The sequence below is a fragment of the Ailuropoda melanoleuca genome, chromosome 3 (genome assembly GCF_002007445.2).
Source record: "Ailuropoda melanoleuca isolate Jingjing chromosome 3, ASM200744v2, whole genome shotgun sequence".
Lineage (NCBI taxonomy): Eukaryota > Metazoa > Chordata > Mammalia > Carnivora > Ursidae > Ailuropoda > Ailuropoda melanoleuca.
The window spans coordinates 63954968-63976181 of record NC_048220.1 but is presented as its reverse complement, the minus strand read 5'-3'; the positions used below and the strand labels follow the sequence as shown (position 1 = coordinate 63976181).

Genomic DNA, 21214 nt, shown 5'->3' with positions numbered 1-21214 from the left:
AAAAAGAATACGTATTTTAATAAAATGAATCCCAAGTTGAATTAAAGCACAGGTTCTGAATAAATTCTACATCCCATGAAAAAGTAGGATTTCTACATTATGAATATTGCTTCTTTTACTGAGGAATTTAAGATGAATTATAACCTTAAATAATATTTCTGCTCACACAATGATTGCATGCTTAAATGGGAAAGAAGAGAGAAGAGCTGGCTAGATACAGCTATCCTACAAACTACCCCACAAACTAATATCAAAAAGTCCCTTCTCTTTACATTGTGAGGAAAATCTTTTCAAGTGTTCCTGATCCATTTCAGGAACTAGAAGGCTCTTCATACATTAGATGTGACAATGTATTGNTTTATTTTATGTGTAATTGTATTATTATTATTTTTTTTCAATCCTGAAAAATTCTCAGCCATTACCTCTTCAAATCTTCGTTTTCTCCATTCCCTACATTCTTTTCTTTTGGTCACCTGTTCTCCTAACTCCTAGCTTAGTTTTCATATTTTCTCTTTTTGTATGTTACCTTGGGGAACCCCTCAATCCTAGCGTTAGATTCTAATTCATTCCTTGTCTCTGCTTCTCACCTAGGGTTTATCTCAAGTATTAAGATATTTCAAGATTTCAAAGAGTATATTTTTCAGTGCCAAGATTTCTGAAATTATTTCATTTTCCTATTTGCCTGTTTTTATATTGTTTACATCTATTTTTGTTTTTTATGTTTCAATGTTTTTAGTGGATAAATATTTCTTTATATCGGGGTCAGCTGTTAAACTTTTTCTGAGTAAATGGCCAGATATTAAATATGTTAGCTTTTGCAGGCCACATGGTCCCAGTTGCAACAACATAGACTTAACTCTGGCATTATGAGAGCAACCACAGAATATATGTAAACAAACGGGTGTGGCTCAGTTCCAAGAAAAATTTACTTACAAAAACAGGTCACTGCAGTCACTTTGGAAAACAGTGTGGCAGTGCCTCAAAATATTAAACATAGAGCTGCCATATGACCCAGCCATTCCACTGCTAGGTATATACCCAAAAGAAAGGAAAACCTATGTTAACACAAAAACCTGTATACGAATGTCCATAGCAGCGCTTTTCATAATATCCAAAAGGTGGAAATGACCCAACTGTCCATCAACTGATGAACAGATAAGCAAAATGTAGTGTGTGCGTACAGTGGGATATTATTTGTTCAGTTAAAACAACAACAACGACGCGCTGATACCTGCTATAATACACACGAACTTTGAAAACATTATGCTAAGTGAAGGAAGCCAGACGCAAAAGACCACATATTCTAGGATCCAATTATAGGAAATGTCCAGAACAGACATATGTAGAGAAATAGAAAGTTGATTAATGGTTACCTGGAACCTAAGATGGGGAGTGCCTGCTAATGGGGATGGGCTTTCTTTTTGAGGTCATGAAAATGTTCACAATTAGCTTATGGTGATAGTCACACGATTATATAAATATATAAAAAGACTGTGGCCTACACAATTTAAACAGAGGACCTCTGCATGTGAATTATATCTCAACGAAGCTGTTACCAAAGAGACGAAATGGGCAAACAGGTGAGTGGCCAGGAGGCCCATAGTCTGAGGATTCCTGCTCTATATTTTCAAGGATCCTAATATACTTATCAAAGTTATTCATAGTTTATTCTCTATTCAAAATTTTTTTGGCTTAAATTCATCTTTTTGATTGCTGATTTTAAGGGCTATCTGTTGATTTTCCTCCAATGTTGGAAACTTTTAAATGGCAGCTAATCTTGAGTAGAAAGCATTTGTCTCTTTGGTTGTTCTGTCTGCCTGCCTTTTCCTGTCTTATGTTTTATGGGTGCCTTCATTAGCTCTCCTGTTCCAAGAGAACTAGTTTGATGTCTTGGGCTTCCTGTCCCCATGGTGACATGTGATATGCTAGCTATTCAGTCTGCAAACTCTAGGGAACTGGGCCCAGGCACTTGATGAGATGCTTCGTCTGCCTTCTCCTTGGACTTCCAAATTCCTGTAAGCCAAAGCACAGGCTACTGTGGCGGGCTTTTTCAGGCTCCTTTCATGCAGGTGCTATTGCCCCAGTCTACCTGCCTTGGGGGAAATTAGGTCCTAATTCACTCCCACAGCAGCTGAGCTACTCCTGCATCCACTGGCTTGTGGACCCAGAAAACACTGGATCCATGCTTTTGGTCCAGTTCATTACTTTGTGTTCCTGCTCAATCTTTGTGTTTCTGAGCCACAGAGATATTTACTTTAAAAAATATTTTCTCTTGTTATATCCTGTCTTTAACTCCTACGTAAGGGCTCCTATGGAGCAGGGCAGAGGGCAATACATGAATTTACAGTGCCATCTGACTAGACACTTTTCAATGCAATGGAATTTTAGCAAAAAGATTCAAAAAGAGTATCAAATGCTCCTTGGTAGAGATTTTTTTTTCTTCTAGAAATCTTAAATTTGAAATAAGTGGAGCATATTCAAATGGGGTTGTGTTATAGTAGGTTGCAAATAAAATATAAAAGATTAGGCCAGCAGTCAGAGCTGAACACATATTTTTGGGAATCACACAGAAGTCAAGAAAAAAATTATAGCCCCAATGATAATAACATTCAAAGTGATACCCAACAAACAGATCAATGAGATAAATCCTCTAATTTTTGCTTTTGATGATATAACAGATTCCTCTTCTTTTTAATGCTATATTTAGCTTAAGGATCCAAACCTATAAGATTTTATGGTGCATTTATGATTATTAACTTATTGATTTATTATATTAACTATTAACAATAATGAATATTAACAAATATCAACTGTGCTCCTGCTATCCACTGAGCACTCTACAAGACCATGGTGATACAGAGATCAGTAATAAATGGTTCTTGCCTTCCAAGAATTCCTAATTTATTAATGAAATCAACCACACACACACACACACGCACACACACACACTGAAAGAAGTCACCATTTCATTCTAAGATAAGTGCTGCAATGGCTGGAGGGACAAAGTGCCTCAAAGCCATAGATGAGGAAATGAGCAGTTCTTACTTGGTGTGGTTCTGTGAAGAGGCAATTGCAAAGGCTTCAGGGAAGAGGTAGCATGTTGGGAATTTCCAGAACTTTCAGGACTGAGTAGTACCTTGTTGGAAAGGGCTCTAGGGGAATTAACTTGTGCTTATCCAGCAAACCATTTCTACTTAGATTATGGGTTTATTTTGGACAGCTGTAGAGAGTGAATGAGGATTATGGGAGGGTAATAAACTCCTTCCACCTCTCTCTCATCAACATTTCCCCACATTACTTATGAAACACATGGGTTTTATCAACTAATGATGAAGAGTTCAAAGTAGAGGTCTCCTTACATGAGCAACGATGACAGGATCAGGTAATTTTAGGAAAGAGTAAATACATGGCATGGACAGAATGTAGGATAAATAGGAACTGACTTGGGGATGAAAAGATAGCCCAGGGGTGGGTGGACTGTAGGGACTCCTGTATTGTAGGCCAAAGAGACTGGACTTTTCTCAGGCCATGAGAGAGAACCTGAATGACTGTAATGCTGGAGTTGACGGAATCCACTTTACATTTGTGAAATACAGACATCTAAGAAAATGAGATGGAGAAGAAAAAGATTAGAACTAGGGACCACTCAGGAAAATACTGTAAGAGTCCAAGTGTGAAATAATGACTATTAGACCAAATTGTCATGGGAATAGGGGAATTAGAAATATAATATTTTTTTTTATTTGAAAAGCTACAATGGAACAATGCTCCTATTAATATTTCATGGCAAGAGGTTTCCCTAGTTGAGAAACAAGTGCTGAAGCTTTTAGCATTATGTTTAATGCTTGAGGGCTATGTTTTTCAGATAATTGGAGTATTATTATCTACTATATCTATGATGGAGCATATCCAAAAGGTGATTTAGCCATGAAGAAGAATGAACTCATTAGGTTAGGCCTTTATGTTATCACTTTTGAAAACGTGCAAACACTGGCACTTTTACATCATATGGAAAACAGAAGAAATTTTATCATTTGGGGAAAGAAACAAGCCTTCTGCTCAAAAAAGAATACGTATTTTAATAAAATGAATCCCAAGTTGAATAAAAGCACAGGTTCTGAATAAATTCTATATCCCATGAAAAAGTAGGATTTCTACATTATGAATATTGCTTCTTTTACTGAGGAATTTAAGATGAATTATAACCTTAAATAATATTTCTGCTCACACAATGATTGCATGCTTAAATGGGAAAGAAGAGAGAAGAGCTGGCTAGATACAGCTATCCTACAAACTACCCCACAAACTAATATCAAAAAGTCCCTTCTCTTTACATTGTGAGGAAAATCTTTTCAAGTGTTCCTGATCCATTTCAGGAACTAGAAGGCTCTTCATACATTAGACGTGACAATGTATTGTGTGACAATATCTTATTCTGTGACAATATCTACTGAGCTGCTGATAATGTATTAGACACTATTCAAGGGACTTCATATATGGTATCTTGCTTAAACTTCAAAAAGCTCTTAAAATGTGAAAATTCCTCTCACACATTTGGCTTTCGATCTATAAAAACTTAGAAAAGAGGAGACTTCTTCATTGGCCCAAGAGGGATCCCCCAGCCCCAGTTCACAAGATTCTTTCTAATGTCCCCGTCACTCACACCATTTTAGAGGGAATTTTCTCTATGTAGGTGTGTGGCTATTGTTCCTAGTTAAGAAAATTCCTAAGAGACTCTAATCTAACAACAACAACAACAAAAAAGAATCAGATCATAAAAACCTGCGTTAAGTATGATTCAAAGGGAAAAAATGAGCTGCAGTGAAAGCCAATTTCAGCTGGAAAGACTTGCACTCTTAAGTAACCAGACATGTGTCGCCAGTTATGAAGCTGTCCGATCACATATGTTTTTAAACATCCGTCAGCACAATCAGAACTCCACATGCAAACTGCGGCACTCATGAGTGTCAGGGAGGGATGTCTGTGATGAAGTCTCAGAAGCTGAGAGAAAGGAATAGATTTCACAGCCTGAACACAGGTGGTTACTGCTTGACTTGAAGAAAGCTTGGGGAAGCAGCTCCCAAGGCTGTGGGGCATTTAACTGAACATTAATATCTTATGGACAAAACTGGAAGGAGCAATAAAACCTATGGAGCCCTGAAGAAAGAGACATGTCAGGAAGGGCCAAGAAGCGGGAGAAACTAGGGAGTCATAGCTTAACGTATGGTTTCAGAGCTGGAAACTGAGTCTAGCTTCCCTCCCTCCTTCTTCACTCCCTCCCTTCTTTTTTTGGTAAAAATTATTCAGTGACATTTTCCCATCTCCAAAGTGCAAATAGGGTTTCTTCCAAACCTGCAGCATTTGTTCTTCCTCTGAAGACATCATCATATGCTTTCCACTGCGGCTTCACCTGGTAGGCGTGGATGAACACCACGAACACCACCACAAGGCACATTAAAGGAACGAGGGCCGCAGTGAACAGAGCCGCATAGATGTTTGGGATGAAACACCTGTAAGAGAAAAGAGGGGACGAGATAGCTCAGACAACTTCAATATAAACGTTCCTATATTTGGAATGTGTTACGTCATCACTTTATACTAGCTCTTTGTATCGAAATGTTGGCAAAAGCAAAGTTTTGGTTTGCCAGATTGGAGCTTTGTTTGAGTAAAGGCTACACAATTAAATCTAACCCACTGCTTCACAAAGTCGGTTCCATGGAGCACACACACCCCTGAGGTGCTCAGAAAACTTTAACAGAGGTTATGGCAAAATAAATTTGAGACGTGCACGTTCACTTTTCTAGCTCTATCTTATTGGCCTAATAGACCAAGGTCTCCGTGAGCACTGCATAAAAGGCAAATTGAGGATTCCTAGGCTCATTCTGTTATTTCCACAATCTTGCTTTTTGAGTGAAAGACAGTTTTGTCATTTCTAAGTTATACATTTTTTTTCTTCTTTTTAAAAAAGATTTTATCTATTTGAGAGAGAGAGAGAAGGACCACGGCGAAGGGGCAGAGGGAGAGGAAGAAGCAGACACCTCGCTGAGCAGAGAGCCAGACCCCCCCCCGCCGCGGGGGGGGGCGGCTCCGTCCCAGGACTCTGGGATCATGACCCAAGCTGAAGGCAGACGCTCAACTGACTGAACCACCCAGGCGCCCCTAAGTTATACATTTTCCCAAGAACCATTAATTCTCTTGGAAATGATGATAACTTCCCACTTGGAAGTTCTACTACACAACTATGATTACTGGAGTTTATTTAGATCAATGAGGTCCAAGGTAAACTCACATTATTTGTTTTGGTAACACTGAAATTCCATGGAAAATGGTTTCAGAAATGTTCCTGGAAATTTTTACTCATTGGCCATAAAATCCTCTTGTTCTTTACATAAGAAATGTCAAAAATGTCTAAAAAATGTCAAAATGGAGGACTGTTAAATAGGCTTTCAATATCTAAAACTGTGCTTTTGAGGTATTATAAAGAACACACCTCCTATAACTTATAATACTATGGTACTTTCAATTACGAGAAATCTTAAGAGCAGGGAGTGGCTCCTTTCAAATATCTTTTTCTAACTTTTCCATTTTTATTATCTATAAACCTAGTTTACAATAGAGCCAAAAATCATGGATTCTAAAGAAAACTTAAGGAAAAAGTATAAACTATTTAGAAGGAAACCTCAAAATCCAAAATATAGGTAATCAGGAGAAACAGACATTCCAGCAACTGGGAAAACAGTGCCTCAATTTCATATTTAAAAAGAGATACATTATTAAAGACCCTTATTCAGGTATTATTTCTAATGAACATGATCTGGCAAATGTATTCCTCAAGTAAACAAGACACATTTCAAGAGATATTTCAATACACATTCTGCATCTGCAAAGAGATGTCAGAATGATGAACATTCTGGCTTTTAGAATTTAATTTGGACAGCACAAAGCCTGAATCGTTCCCCGTACACTCATCTGTATGTCAGAATACCTGTATCTTGTACGTAAAAGGCATATGATTAAATAAAACAGGCAAACGTTAATGGCTTTCACCTTGAATATATTTCTGCACTAAAAATAGTAGTCACTTTGCTTACCTATTTTCTTTTCTTTTTTTTTTTTTAATTTTCTTTTATTTATTCGACAGAGATAGAGACAGCCAGCGAGAGAGGGAACACAAGCAGGGGGAGTGGGAGAGGAAGGCAGGCTCATAGAGGAAGAGCCTGATGTGGGGCTCGATCCCACAACACCGGGATCACGCCCTGAGCCGAAGGCAGACGCTTAACCGCTGTGCCACCCAGGCGCCCCACTTACCTATTTTCTGCACACTGGCTTTAAACAATTGTTTTCATCTGAATTATGGATTCACTGCCAGAGACTGGCCGAAAGGTGCGCAGACCAACACGGATACTGACAAAGAAACTCATACAGGCTTCAGTACTTTATTTCTACCTTGAAAAACGTCATGACAATTCAACTTCAGCCTGTAAAATGGGGTTACTGAATCTACTGTTACCTACTTAGGGAGTAGTAAACATTTCATACCAAGTGCTATGGCATAGGTTTGACCCTTCAAGACCTACATTTCCCAGGGGCTGACCACATTTGGCTCTCATGTCTCTATTTGAAATGCTTTCCGAAAAACTTTCTTTTACTTTAGAAGACAACCTTTGAAAGTAGAACCCCAACAAATGGCACACTATCCTGGTTAAAAAAAAATAAAAGAGGCAAAGTGAACCCCTAGGAAGTTAGAAGTGACCAGTGGCTCTTGGGAAGAGAAGAGACTCCTCTAAGTGTCACAGCTCTTACAAATCTCCTTTGCAATTCTCCCTGCCTGTATGATGACTTGGTCATGCTGGCCCATTCTTTCAGAGAAGGGTAAGGAAAATTATCTCATTCTGAAGTGATCCACTTTCTCCCATTTCTTCAGAGCTGCACAAGTCATGGCCTCTCATAAGCACTGGGCTGTTGAGAGTGCCCGAAGTTCGTCCTCCACATTGATGAGGAGGGCTTTGGCACCACAGAGTGCCTGCTTCTGGTGGCATGCACCTCCTGCCTTCTTGGCCACCTCAGCACTGCAGTCCCGCATGGCCCTGCCTGCACCCGCTTCTGTGTAGCGGTGACTCCGTGCCAGTCTTCCACCAACCAAAAATGATCTGCCTTAGGAATGTATGTACTACCTCTCTTAGGGACTAGGGAGCCAGACAACTCTCCTGCAACACTATCAAATGAGACAGCTGCAAATGAGACAGGGCTAAAAGGGTAACCCACCAGTGCAGATAGCAGTCAGGGCCCCCACACTCCCATGGCACTGCCATGGAAAGTAGGTGGAGCAGGCTATGTCATTCCACATCCTCAAATTATATTTCATACAGGAACACCTTCTTTTAAATTCTCCTCATTTAACTTTTCCTTTAAAGCTAAAAGGTATTACTAGAATTTTCTGACCAATATAGTCTGAATGGGATTTCTACGGGCATAGAATAAAACTTCTGACATAGGTTTAAAAGTGCCCAAGATAAATGAAGTATATTCCACCCTTAAAAGAAAAAACAAAGAACAACAACTACTACGACGACAACAACAACAAAAACCAAGCCTTGCCAACCAGAATTTCTTTCAGTCCAATTGAATAAGATATATAGTATACCCAGGTAGTTTGAGGATTAGATCATATGAATGTGATGTGTGGAGTTAGGAAACTGTGAATATCACGTTAGAAATCATTTCTGAAAAAAAAGGTTGGGAACAAATTCTTGGAAAAACTGAATGTAATGTAAGAACTGAGGAGACTGAATGCTCTGCACACATAAGAGCTGTGGAAGCAGGAGACGAACGCTCTGGCAGCTATCTCTTCCAGAAGAGTTCTGGCAGTCACCAGAGAAATGAGACAAAGGCCATGTGGATTTGCTTGCTTAAAAAGGGTGAGGAAAATGTGTTCCTTATAATTACCAGCTCACCCAGCTTCAAAGTATTCTGGTGACCCTTCTCTCTTTTGGTGTTGAATGCTCTTCTGGATTCTTGCAATCACATGATTAACTTTTGCTGTTCCCTTTTCAACTTTCATGGGTAAATTTCCTTTCTTATTATAACCCACGGACAATCTAATTTATTTCAAAATCTTGTCAGGACTTCATCCTTTTCTCTATTTTTGGCCAGATGATACAAGAACATGCTCTTTCATTATCTTCTGTTTCCCCCTTCCAGTCTACTCTTAGAGCATTCACAATGTTTTATGTCACTTTCTTTTTTTTTTTTTTTTTAAAGATTTTATTTATTTATTTGAAAGAGATAGAGACAGCCAGCGAGAGAGGGAACACAAGCAGGGGGAGTGGGAGAGGAAGAAGCAGGCTCCTAGTGGAGGAGCCTGACGTGGGGCTCGATCCCATAACGCCGGGATCACGCCCTGAGCCGAAGGCAGACGCTTAACTGCTGTGCCACCCAGGCGCCCCTATGTCACTTTCTAATTTCGTAAGATTATTACCTCACCTAGGTAGCACTTTATATTTACTGAAGTGTTTTCACTTGCATTACCTAACTTGGCATAAACAAAAATGTGCGGGTGGCATGGGGTATCTCAGTTTCTTTTTTCCTGTATGAAATCAGCATAAGAAGGAACTCAGAAGCAGAGGCATCCAGGAGAGATATAAGCTCCACTTACAACTGCTGAAAACACTGGGCGGGATGCTGGGAACTCCTTGTATGTGAGACTGTGATTTGAGTCCATTTAAATTATATTTTAAAGAACACGTTGACCCTGGTAGACTGGAGGACTTGTAATCCAGAGTAACCTCTGGATTACATAGGTAATGAAAAAAGAACTAGCTAATGAAAAAATAATACAGGTGACCCTTGAACAATGCAGGGGTTAGAGGCACTGACCCTCTGTTCCAGTCAAAAATCCACGCTGTGGGGCGCCTGGCTGGCTCAGTCAGTAGTGCCTGTGACTCTTGATGTCAGGGTCATGAGTTGGGCGTGGAGTCTACTTAATTACAAAAAAAATTTTTTTTAAATCCCTGTATAAATTTTGGCTCCTCCCAAAATTAACTACTGGAAGCCTGCTGGTGACTGGAAGCCTTCCTGATAAACATAAATGGTTGACTGACACATATTTTGTATGTGATACGTATTCTACACTCTAAAGTTAGAAAAAAGTAAGCCAGAGAAAAAAAAATTACTAAGAAAATCATAAGGAAGAGAAAACACATTTACAGCATGTACTGTTATTTATTAAGAAAAAAAAAAGCTGTATATGAGGGGACCCGCACATTTCAAACCATGCTGTTCAAGGGTCAACTCTAAATGTTTGTTTCCAAGGTCTTGTTTGTAATTACTTCTCCTCAGTAAGACAGTGATAACAGTTACGACTCCCACACCCATGGGCCAACCTCCCGCAAGGTAAGTCTACCTAAGATGGCACCTTGAACGATGGCAACTACATCAACTGCTACATTTGAACGATGGCACCTACATCAACTGCTACATTTGTTGTTTCAACCAACTTTTTCTTTCTGGAAACTCCTCGTGATACGCTACTTTATCTGGGGATAAAGGAGATGGTCTGTCAGTTTTATTCTAGAAATTTACTTAATGTATGATGAATAAAAAACTGCTCATTTATTGCAAATTGGTTTCTACTTTGTGTGGAAAGTACAGGGGTGCCTGGGTGGCGCAGTCAGCTAAGTGTCCCGACTCTTGGCTTCTGCTCAGGTCATGAGAACGAGCCGGTGTCGGTGTCGGGCTCCAAGCTTGGCACAGAGTCTGCTTGAGATTCTCTCTCTCCCTCCCCCTCTTCCCCTTCCCCTGCTCACGCTCTCTCTCTCAAATAAATAAATCTTAAAAAAAGTACAATATATGTTTATTGGCCCTAATTGAAGAATGCAGATGTTATTCATTATGCAGATGCTTATCATTTATAAATAAAATTTAAGCCAATACTTGTGATTTCAATATTCCTTTCTGTGCATGTCCAGTTAACTTTCTTTCTGAAGATGATATTATTATTTAACACATATTTCTTACTCACCTGTGAATTTGTGTGTGTGTGTATATATATATATAGGGAGAGAGAGAGAGAGGAATGCATTTGTTTCCATTGTGCACATATAGGAATGTATGTGTTTCCTGTCTCATCCAACATGACTAGAGAGGTTTAGAGAAACACTTCAAGCACATTAATTTTTCCTGCTGAATAAATTCATGATGACATCAGAGAGAAGAGAAAAATAAGTTTGGATTTAACTAGCTGCAATGTAGGAAAATGTGTTTACTTTTCTTTCTGTCCTTCTATTGTAGTGCATATAGCAGTTTTCATATCAAGGGAAATCAACTGAATTAATTAATTCATTTACTAATTCATTCATTTATTTATAAGCTCAGTGTGGAACCCAATGCAGGGTTTGAACTCACAACCCTGAGATCAAGACCTGAGCTGAGATCAAGAGTCCGATGCTTAACCGACTGAGCCACCCAGGCGCCCCTTGACTGAATGCTTAAATTGCATGTTGCTTGAAGTTTAAACTTCAAACAAAGACAATATTAAGATTAAAATGCAGATAAGCCCTACAAAGTAAAATTGCACATTAGGGTAATGTATGGACTTAGAAAGGAAGGGGAGGAACAAAGTATTTTCCTTGAGTGAATTAGCTGGATGATGAAAACTATCTTCAATATTAGTGCTACTAGTCCCAATTCTACCACCACTACTGATAATACTGGCAGTGATCATTTATCATGTGTCAGGCATTTATTATATGCATTATCACACATAAACATCCCAACAATGTCACTAGCCTCATTGTGTATATGGAAAAATGACATCTCAATAACAGAAAGTCAAACTGCTAGCAACATAAACAGACGCACTTATCCTCACTGCTATCCCTATAATTCTAAATTTGTTTCTACAATTCCAGTAAAGACATATTAATTAGTGGTAAACATGCCAGTGTCCTCCTTGAGGAAGGAACTGTAATATTTTCTTTATTTTCCTCCTTAAGAAATGTTTATTGCATAATCAGACCCTTAAGAAATGTGTATTGATGTAACTGATTTTTAGCACTTTTTAAAAATCACTCAAAAAAAAAAAGAAAAAGAAAAAGGCACAGAAAATCCTGCACTTCATGTGCGCCTTGTTCAATAATAACCCAAGTAATGTCGGAATATCTGTCACACACTAGGTATAGTGTTGAATGTGGAAGAGCATATAGACGCCTGGGGATGGTGCTTCCCACTCAGAAGATTACATTTAAAAGTGCACAGCACTTCAGAATCTAGTCTTCTACTCAAAGTATTGTTCTTTTATTATCAGCATCGGCAGCAGCACGACCCAGGAGCTTGTTAAATGCAGAATCTCAACTCCCATGACAGAGCTCCTGAAACTGCATTTTAACCAGATCCCCAGGTGTTTCATGTGCACATTGAAAGTTTGAGAAGCACTCCTCTAGTGAGCTCGTGGGACATAAAGTAGCTTAACGTAATAAACAAATTAATCTTTACACCTCTTTGGCAGTGAAGCCAAGGGACTATGAAATCCCCAGGAGAATCGGACCCAGAGATTTCATAGCACACGGTGGTCACAGTGGCCTGAAGCACCAGACAAAAAGAAAAGTGGCAGGAAGCAAAAAAGAAGCCTGGGATTAGCAACCTGAGCTTTCTGATCATAGGACTGGAGAGAGCTAGCAAGTCACGTGAGAATGGATGCAACAGGTCTGCAGACTGGTAGAGTGAAAGGAGAAGGGGAGTGCTGTGGCTGTGGTGAGTTTGGATAGGAGGTAAACATTTGGTCATGCTGCATCTGAAAAACCCGCGAAGGAATAAGTTTCTGTGAGTACAATAGACATGCTCCGAGACTGCCCACACTCCTTCAGGTTTCCAGAAAAGGCGATCCCATGTGCCATGTACCCCTACCCCCACACCCTTGCCACAGATGACTACCTTTGAATTGGGTACCTGACCCAAAGACAGCCGTTCTTCTGGCTTGCCCCTGACTAATAACTTGGTGCTTCTGCTCTGAAAGTGGAGCTGAGGCAATCAACTTTCTGCTCTGAAGCATCTGACATGGATAGTTGCCAGTTACTGGTGGGCACTAGAGCCGATCTACATTCAAGGCAAACATCCATACTGCAGAAAATACACAATGAATATACAGAAGAAATAGACAAAGGAAGGAGAGAAGGAAGGGTTGGAGGACCATTCAGATACTCATAGCCCAAAGTGAGAGACTCTGCGGTCCCTGAAAGATGAAGAGCGTGGACTTGGCTTTTGGCATTCTAATTCCAGATTCTCTGAGGCCCAACTATACCTCATTACCAGCTTTTGAAATTCCATGAGAATGTCTGAGACTGTCTATAACTCCGCTCTCTTTAAGTAGCTTTAGTGGGTTTTTACGTGCAACTAATGGCCACAACCAAAACACAGCCAGCAAGTGAGTGATAAAGAGGGGGTGAGTACACACTATTGTTTAAAGCAATGTTGCTTTTTTAAAAAAAGATTTAATTTATTTATTTGACAGAGAGAGAGAGAGAGAGACTAAGAGACACAAGCAGGGGCAGCAGCAGGCAGAGGGAGGAGGAAAAGAGGCTCCCCACTGATCAGAGAGCCCGATGTGGGGCTTGATCCCAGGACCCTGGGACCTGAGCTGAAGGCTGATGCTTAACCAACTGAGCCACCAGGGGCCCCAAAGCACGGTTGCTCCTGTAGTTATAGGAGGAGATCTCTGCCATGCCTACCAGTTTTAGAGCTCCTGCTACACCATGGTTAGTGTTGCTCTCTAACTTGATACACTGACTACCTTCTTTGAAGAACCAAGGGACCAAAGAATAAGAATCAGTCTCACCTTTTAGTACTTAAAATGTATCTCTCTGCTTATATTACCTGAAAAGATTGAGCAAAGAACAACATGCACGTCTCGGAGCAATACTGTTTCATATACTTCAAAAAGAGCAGATATTTAAATTCAGCAAGTATTAAACTGTCCAAAATTTCTAGTCAGATATATACACCAAAAATAACCTTTTATTGTATATAATTAGCTCTTGCTGAATGAGAAAGCTGCCCACATCCCTAGCTCATTAAAAAGGTAAAATATATTTACACATAAATTCCAAAGGGGAATAGTGGACTCAAAGTATTAACAAAGGTTAGAGATGGTTGATGAAAAACATTCTGAAAATCATGATTCCACAAATGACCTTGTCTTTTTCTCTTTTCTTTTTCCAAGAAACTCAAGTCCGAGCAGTCTGTTCCCTGAACAACTTGGTGATACTGCTGAAATCAGCCTACTGGCCAGTGCTTGCTGACTTTGCTCCAGGTAGGTTCCAGTGAATCAAGCCCTTTCAGAATTTAATCGGAATAAGGTCAGGCTGACTTGTTATTTTTTGCATGTACTAATGCTCTGTTCTCATAAAACAAAATTGTTTGGTACTGGAAAATGTCATTGTCCTAGTGCATTCAAAGGTGTCCTGCCCTTACCTATTACTCACCAAGCATCTGAATGGATGGCTAAAAAGTTTTTTTCTGACTAATCATATCACCTTCTTGTATCTGAAGATAGTAAAATTATAAGTTTTTCTACATTTATAAAAAATAGATCTATAGAGGTGACCATGGGAATACAAGATTAATGTCCAAAAAATATTTGTGTTTTTGTGCCCCCCAACCTCCATTTTACTTCATGCTTGCACCCCTGAACAGAGATCTTTAGAGTATAAGCTTTAGCAGGAAAGCAGCTTCAGGTAAGGCTAATCTCTCATCACAGGCAGAAGGGCAGTAATTTCCATCTTAAGTTAATTTTGTAAATGTAGGGGCGCCTAGGTGGCGCAGTCGTTAAATGTCTGCTTTCGGGTCAGGGCGTGATCCCAACGTTCTGGGATCGAGCCCCACATCAGGCTCCTCCACTAGGAGCCTGCTTCTTCCTCTCCCACTCCCCCTGCTTATGTTCTCTCTCGCGCTGGCTAGCTGTCTCTGTCAAATAAATAAATAAAATCTTTAAAAAAAATATTGTAAATGTAGTTTTCATTTTTTTTTTTTTGCACTTTAAATCTGAGATTTCACTAAACTCAAAACAGTAATAGCTTAGAAGAGATTAGGGGCTGTGTGTCATGTTATCATAAATATTACTTCCTTTTCCTGATGAAGACTTTGTAGGCTTTCATATGTTCCTTCCCCAAACACTCTTACAGAACACTTGTATATGTTTCAACAGAGCCCATGAAAAATATGAGAAAGGTAGAAATGCAGGTCTATGCTGGCAAGAGTGTCACTGTAGCTACTCCAGAGACGATACAGATATTTTAAGGGTTAACAAATTCTCACAGCAATGGTGATAGTTTCTCCAAAGGCAAAAATCACTTGGTAGAAGGCTAATCCAACTTTTGCTTTATTTTTAAAGAAGATTTTATTTATTTATTTTAGAGAAAGGGGGGGGAGAGAGCGTGTGCGGGTGCAAGAGTATGAGTCGGGGGGAACAGAGGGAGAGAGACAGGCAGACTTCCCGTTGAGTGCAGACCCTGAGATCATGACCTGAGCCCAAATCAAGAGTCGGATGCCCAACCGACTGAGCCACCCAGGCTACCCAATAATCCAACTTTAGTCGACCACATTTTACTAATCAGTAGCCACATTACATTGTTCTGGAGATTAGGTCCACAGATTTCTCTGACTTTTATGTGAAAGGCACAAATTCTCCAAGAGAAAATTTCTAGAGCATTCCCTGCAGAAGTGAGTGCTCAATCCTACCTATACCTTGTATTACCTATAGTCACATCAACATTTATAGCACACTGCAATAAGTGATGTTCCTAATACTGACGTCAGATCATTAAGACGCTGTTAAGGGAATTCAGTCATACTGCTTAAAATAGACTATACGCTTCCTTGTGCTATTAGTAAAATTTTAATCTTAAAATCCTGAAAACAACAGGAGTAACTTTCAACTATTGAGAAAACAAGGGAAATGTGACTAGTTGAGGTGATATGCCAAGCATTTTAAGGTCATTATCTCAGGTTGTACATAACATAGTTATGTCTTATCTTCCACATGCAGCTCTCTTGCAGATCCCATTTCAATTCTGATATCCTGAATTTTTTACTGAACAAATATTTATGGATGTTGACCTTCAAAGTAATGGGTTAGCACATCAAAGAGTGCTTTAGATATCTAACCCTTAATATGTTCATACCAGGTGATTGCTAGAGCTGTCTCTGACATTACTATTAATTAGTATTTGTTGAGTGTTTTTATATATCCTGCAATGTGACAGTTGCAGCTGGAAACAGAAGTATAAAGGGCATAACTCATTTCCCGAAGGATATTAGAGCAAAAAAAAAAAGAAAATGTAACAATAATTATTATAAAATCCCATAATGCACTACCAACATGTGAGGGATACCTAATAAATGTTTAAAAGGGTAAGAAATATGGGCCACGATACCTGGGGAAAATGATATAGAGTTCGGGGATTAACTTCAGAAAAGGAAAGTAAAACTGGAATAAAGGATATGGAGGCCAAAATTCCATCCACTCTACGGGAAATCCCCAGTTTTGATGGGGAAATGACACATTTCACTTTCCTTGAAGCTTTGCTATCTGAAGGATTAGATGACACAGTTGTAGAAGGAACACTGAAAAGTCCCAAGTTGGAAAGCCCTATACTTGACACCAGATAGATATAAAGTGATCTCCTTTATGATTTATGTAAAGAAGTTTTTTCTCAAAAGACAATAAATGATGTTGCTATTGAAGGTCTAAGTGTGGGAGAAAGAAGAGAGTTGGTAGAAGCCTCCTATTGGACTAGGGTAATACTGCCTAAGTACTTTTTCGGGGGCTCTGGAAAGCCCCAAAATAAGGCTCTGGAATCAGACTATTGGAGCCAATCCTGGGCATACCTTTTATTGACTCTGAGACTTGGGCCAATACTGAGCTGCTCCTTATTTCAGTTTCCTAACAAATAAAATGGAGAGAATAATAGCATCTCCCTCATAGGGGTGGAGCGAGAACTCAGTGAGTTAATACATGAAAAGACCTTGGATCAAAGCCTGGCATGCTGTAAGGTGCATAATAAAATATATTTTTCATTATCATAATCATTTATTACTAAGCCCCAAATCCTCATACACACACACAAAGACTTAACCTGCACTTGAAGAAAAAGAAAATTCCAAATAGTAGAGAGGTAAGTGTAACATCCGTCACCTTTATGTGTCGGGGAAAGTGCTGAACACTGCGAGTTCAATGTTAGGAAAGTCTTTTACTGGGCTAGACAGGGAAGACATCATGGAGGAGGTGAAATTTGATATCAGTTTTTTTCCCTTTCCAATTCCTTACCAATCAGCAGATATTTCGTGATTCAGTTATGCAAATAAGATGTGCTTATGTCCACAACAGCTCTGCAAGAGGGGAAGGAGGAAAACATTCCCTTTGCAGCTTTTCCCCATGACTCATGTGTGTTGCTGCAAGACCAGTTGTTGAAACTTGGTTCCAACTTGAAAATTCAAGGTAATTAAGGGTCATTCAAAAAGAGGCAAGTAACAGAGCACACAGACCTGCATAATGAGATGGCACCAGCACAGGCCGACAAGTTGGCCTGGCCCACAAGTGGCAGCAGCAGCAGACAGAGCTGCTGATTCAGGGTCTTCTCCAGGCACTGGAACTGCTGCTCTCTCACTGCTGTACTCCTGTCCCTCAAAGCCTTCAAGAAGAAGGAAAAGGATGCAGGAGGGGAAAAGCCAATTCGTTGTAGTTTTCTAGAAGAGGGAGAATTTCTAACCTCTTAGAAGCCTGCATTTTGGATGGGGTGGCTGCTGGGGGATTCGCGGTATTAACTATTAGGAAGTACGCATTGTGAATGTCCCCATCAACCTGCACGGCTCACCAGATAACTGTACTTCCACCTTTCATTTAAGAAAATGTGTCTTCACAGAATCCTTGAACTAGAAGGGATAGTAAAGGCCACCCATCCTCCCTCCAGCTTTATGAATGAAAAAACCAAGGTGCAAGAACTTCTGAGGCTTGCCCAGCACCTGACCGAACTCCTAAGTCAGTGCCTTATTATTATTTTTTAAAGATTTATTTTATTTACTTGAGAGAGACAGAAAGAGAGAGAGAGCATGTGAGAGAGCGTGGGTACAGTGGGAGGGGCAGAGGGAGAGAATCTCCAGCAGACTCCCCAGGGAGGACGGGCCTACACGCTTGTGCCTGATTTCATGACCGATGAGTTCATGACCTGAGCTGAAATCAAGAGTCGGATGTATAACCCACTGAGCCACCCAGGTGCCCCCTAAGTCAGTGCTTTAAATGAGGCATAGGTGGGACTCAGGAGAAAAATAGCCTAAAATGTTTACTAGGGTCACATTTTGCTAAAAATCTAAAAATCCCTTTCTTAGGAAGTGTCTTCAGTGCTTTATTTTACTTTGCATATGAATTCCTAGGAGCTAGGGAACTACTGAATAAATCATAGAATAAAATTATAAGCATGCATATTTCTGAATATATTACTCAATAGTTATCAGCCAGGCAACTTGGACAATACTTACTGCTCCGGTGAAAGTTGTTTTTTTTTTTCCTTCCATGAAAGTTTTTAATGACACCACATATTAAAATTTTTGCAAAATGTAGAAATTCATATAAAAGAATAAATCCCACTTAGTTGGAGATATAACAAGGGAAGGACAATGAATTTAAAATGGTATTCTGTTATTCATAAGCTCCTCTCCCACTGAGGTCCTTCCATCCCCTACAAAAGCAAAAAACAAAAACAAAAAAACAAAAACCAAAACCCCAAACTAAACAAAACAAAAAAACCAAAACAAAAAAACTAAAAAAACAAAACAAAACAAAACAAAAACCCAAAAAACAAAAACCAAAACTCTGGCTTCAGTTGAACCAGTATTTTATCATAAGGAATTTATTTTTGACAACAGGATGTTCCTGTTATTTTCACGTCTTGCAATTTCAACAACAGGATTTCAGGGCAGTGAAATGAAATGTGAACAGCAGAGTGATACTAATTTCTGAGCATAATCATGAATGTGTGAGAAAAATTCAAATAGCCTAAAACCTGCCTTAAAAAATGTAAGACTATCTCCATGAGCTTTCTGAATTTCTTTTAATTAAAAAAAAGTCATGATTTAAATGCATTAAAGATTTTTGGCTGAGATTCTTAACTTTTTAATGGCAGCAAAACTTCTTAGTTGTAGAGCTGGGCCATAAAAACTCCTTTTATGATATGGTTTGCTTATTCTTTTATTTGTTTTTCTCTCTTCAAATAAAAGTTCCATGTGCCATGAAATGGGGACAATTTTTATAAAGATTTTATTTATTTATTTGAGAGAAAGAGTGATAGAGCGTCTATGTGTGTACGAGAGAGAGCACAGGCGGGGAGGGGAGAGAGGCAAAGGGAGAGGGAGAAACAGGCTCCCTGCAAAGCAAGGAGCCCAATGGGGGGCTCAATCCCAGGACCCTGGGATCATGACCTGAGCTGAAGGCAGACGCTTAACCGACTGAGCCACCCAGGCGCCCCTGGAAATAATTTTTAAAATATGCTTAAAATCAGGAGTGTGATATATATATATATATATACACACACCCCGTCTGGAATGGTATCATGTTTTTAAATGATAAAATCTTATCAAATGTCATGTCTGTTCTTCATAACTCATTTGGAAGCCTATTTCTCAGGTGTGCGGAAGGGAGTTAGGAGATACCACCTCCTCTAAATCACTCACTTGAAGACTGCTTGCCTGCTGTTGCCAAAAACAGAGACTAACATAACTGGGTTTGATTATGAGTGAAAATGCATCAAAACCTACTACTGTCTGGGACATTCTAAATTGAAACAGGGAGAATAGGATAATTTCACACAACAGAGACTGAGAGAACCAAGTGCTTATCCATGTGGACTCTGAACAGATAGGTCGGGCTTTGAAACTTGGCACTGCTATTTAATAGCTGTGTGACTATGGGTGAGTGGAATTACCTCTCTGAGCCTCAGAATCAATCTTCACTTGTAAAATATGAATAAAATCTATTGTTTTTAAATGAATGCGCTGTGAGAATTAAATGAGATTAATTTGATTAAGGTGCTTAGCACAGTACTAGCATGTGGTAAGAACTCAGTAAAGGTTAGCCCTTATTATTTACTTTAGCATGTGAACTGGTTTCATTCTTTACTGGAAGACTGTTATGCTTACTCACGTATAGAAATTATATGTGGCATTTAACTATATTTATAATCCATTTCATATAATACCCAAATATTTGGTTAATGTCACTGATTTTTTTGCAAAAGCAAGTTTATCCACAAAATCATCAACACCTCTAACATAGCATCTGACACCATTTCTCAGGAGAGCAAGTACTTCCTTGAACACCCATGGCAATGACTGAAAGTGAGAGCCCTGGGTCAATGTTCAGTCATTCAAAAGCAACTAAGACATACAATCTTTAAAATATGTGTTTAGATCTCCATTTGATTCTGCCAAGATAACCAAAATTGTGCATGAAAAATCCGAGATTTAAAATCACAGAAAGGCGAGGTGGGATTAAATCTTTATGTTGGGATGGAGATTACTTAACTACCCAGGCGATCTCTACAGTTGCTGTTTTGAAGGGTAAGGGAGCACACACCACCACAGTGGCCTCCCCTACTTAGACTAAGCTGTTATTTTCACAGTGATGTTACTATACTTGGAAGATATTTTCTTTGGCAGTTGAGGCAGCTTTGTTAAATGTTCCTATCATGTAATTTCAAAATCTGAGTAACAGCAAAGAGCATCCTCATGTTTTTTCCCCCTACATTCCCTCTCAGCAAAGACGTACCGGACCTTCCTTATGCTTCTTTATTATTTCTATAAAATATTCGATTTTAGCTAATGTTCCTAAAAGGGTTTTATTTTTTTTAAGGATTTACTCATTGGGGCGCCTGGGTGGCTCAGTTGGTTAAGTGTCTGCCTTTGGCTCAGGTCATGATCCTGGAGTCCCAGGATCGAGCCCCACATCCGGCTCCTTGCTCAGCAGGGCATCTCCCTGTCCCTTTCCCTCTGCCCCTCCCCCTGCTCGTGCTGTCTCCCTCAAACAAATAAATAAAATCTTTTAAACAATATTTATTTATTTGAGAGAGATAGAGAGTGAGCATGCACACATTCGAGTGGAGGGGAAGGGCAGAGGGAGAGAATCTTCAAGCAGATTCCCTACTGAGCACGGAGCCTGTGGGGAGGCTCG

General features: G+C 39.5%; 1 protein-coding gene across 1 annotated transcript in view; it reads right to left on the bottom strand.

Annotated features, from left to right (window-relative positions):
• ADGRV1 (adhesion G protein-coupled receptor V1) overlaps nucleotides 1-21214 on the bottom strand; it is a 520697-nt gene that overhangs the window by 89212 nt on the left and 410271 nt on the right. Inside the window, exon 87 of the mRNA XM_034655643.1 lies at nucleotides 5353-5510. Coding sequence (XP_034511534.1) covers nucleotides 5353-5510 — 158 coding nt within the window. The remainder of the gene's footprint in view (nucleotides 1-5352; nucleotides 5511-21214) is intronic.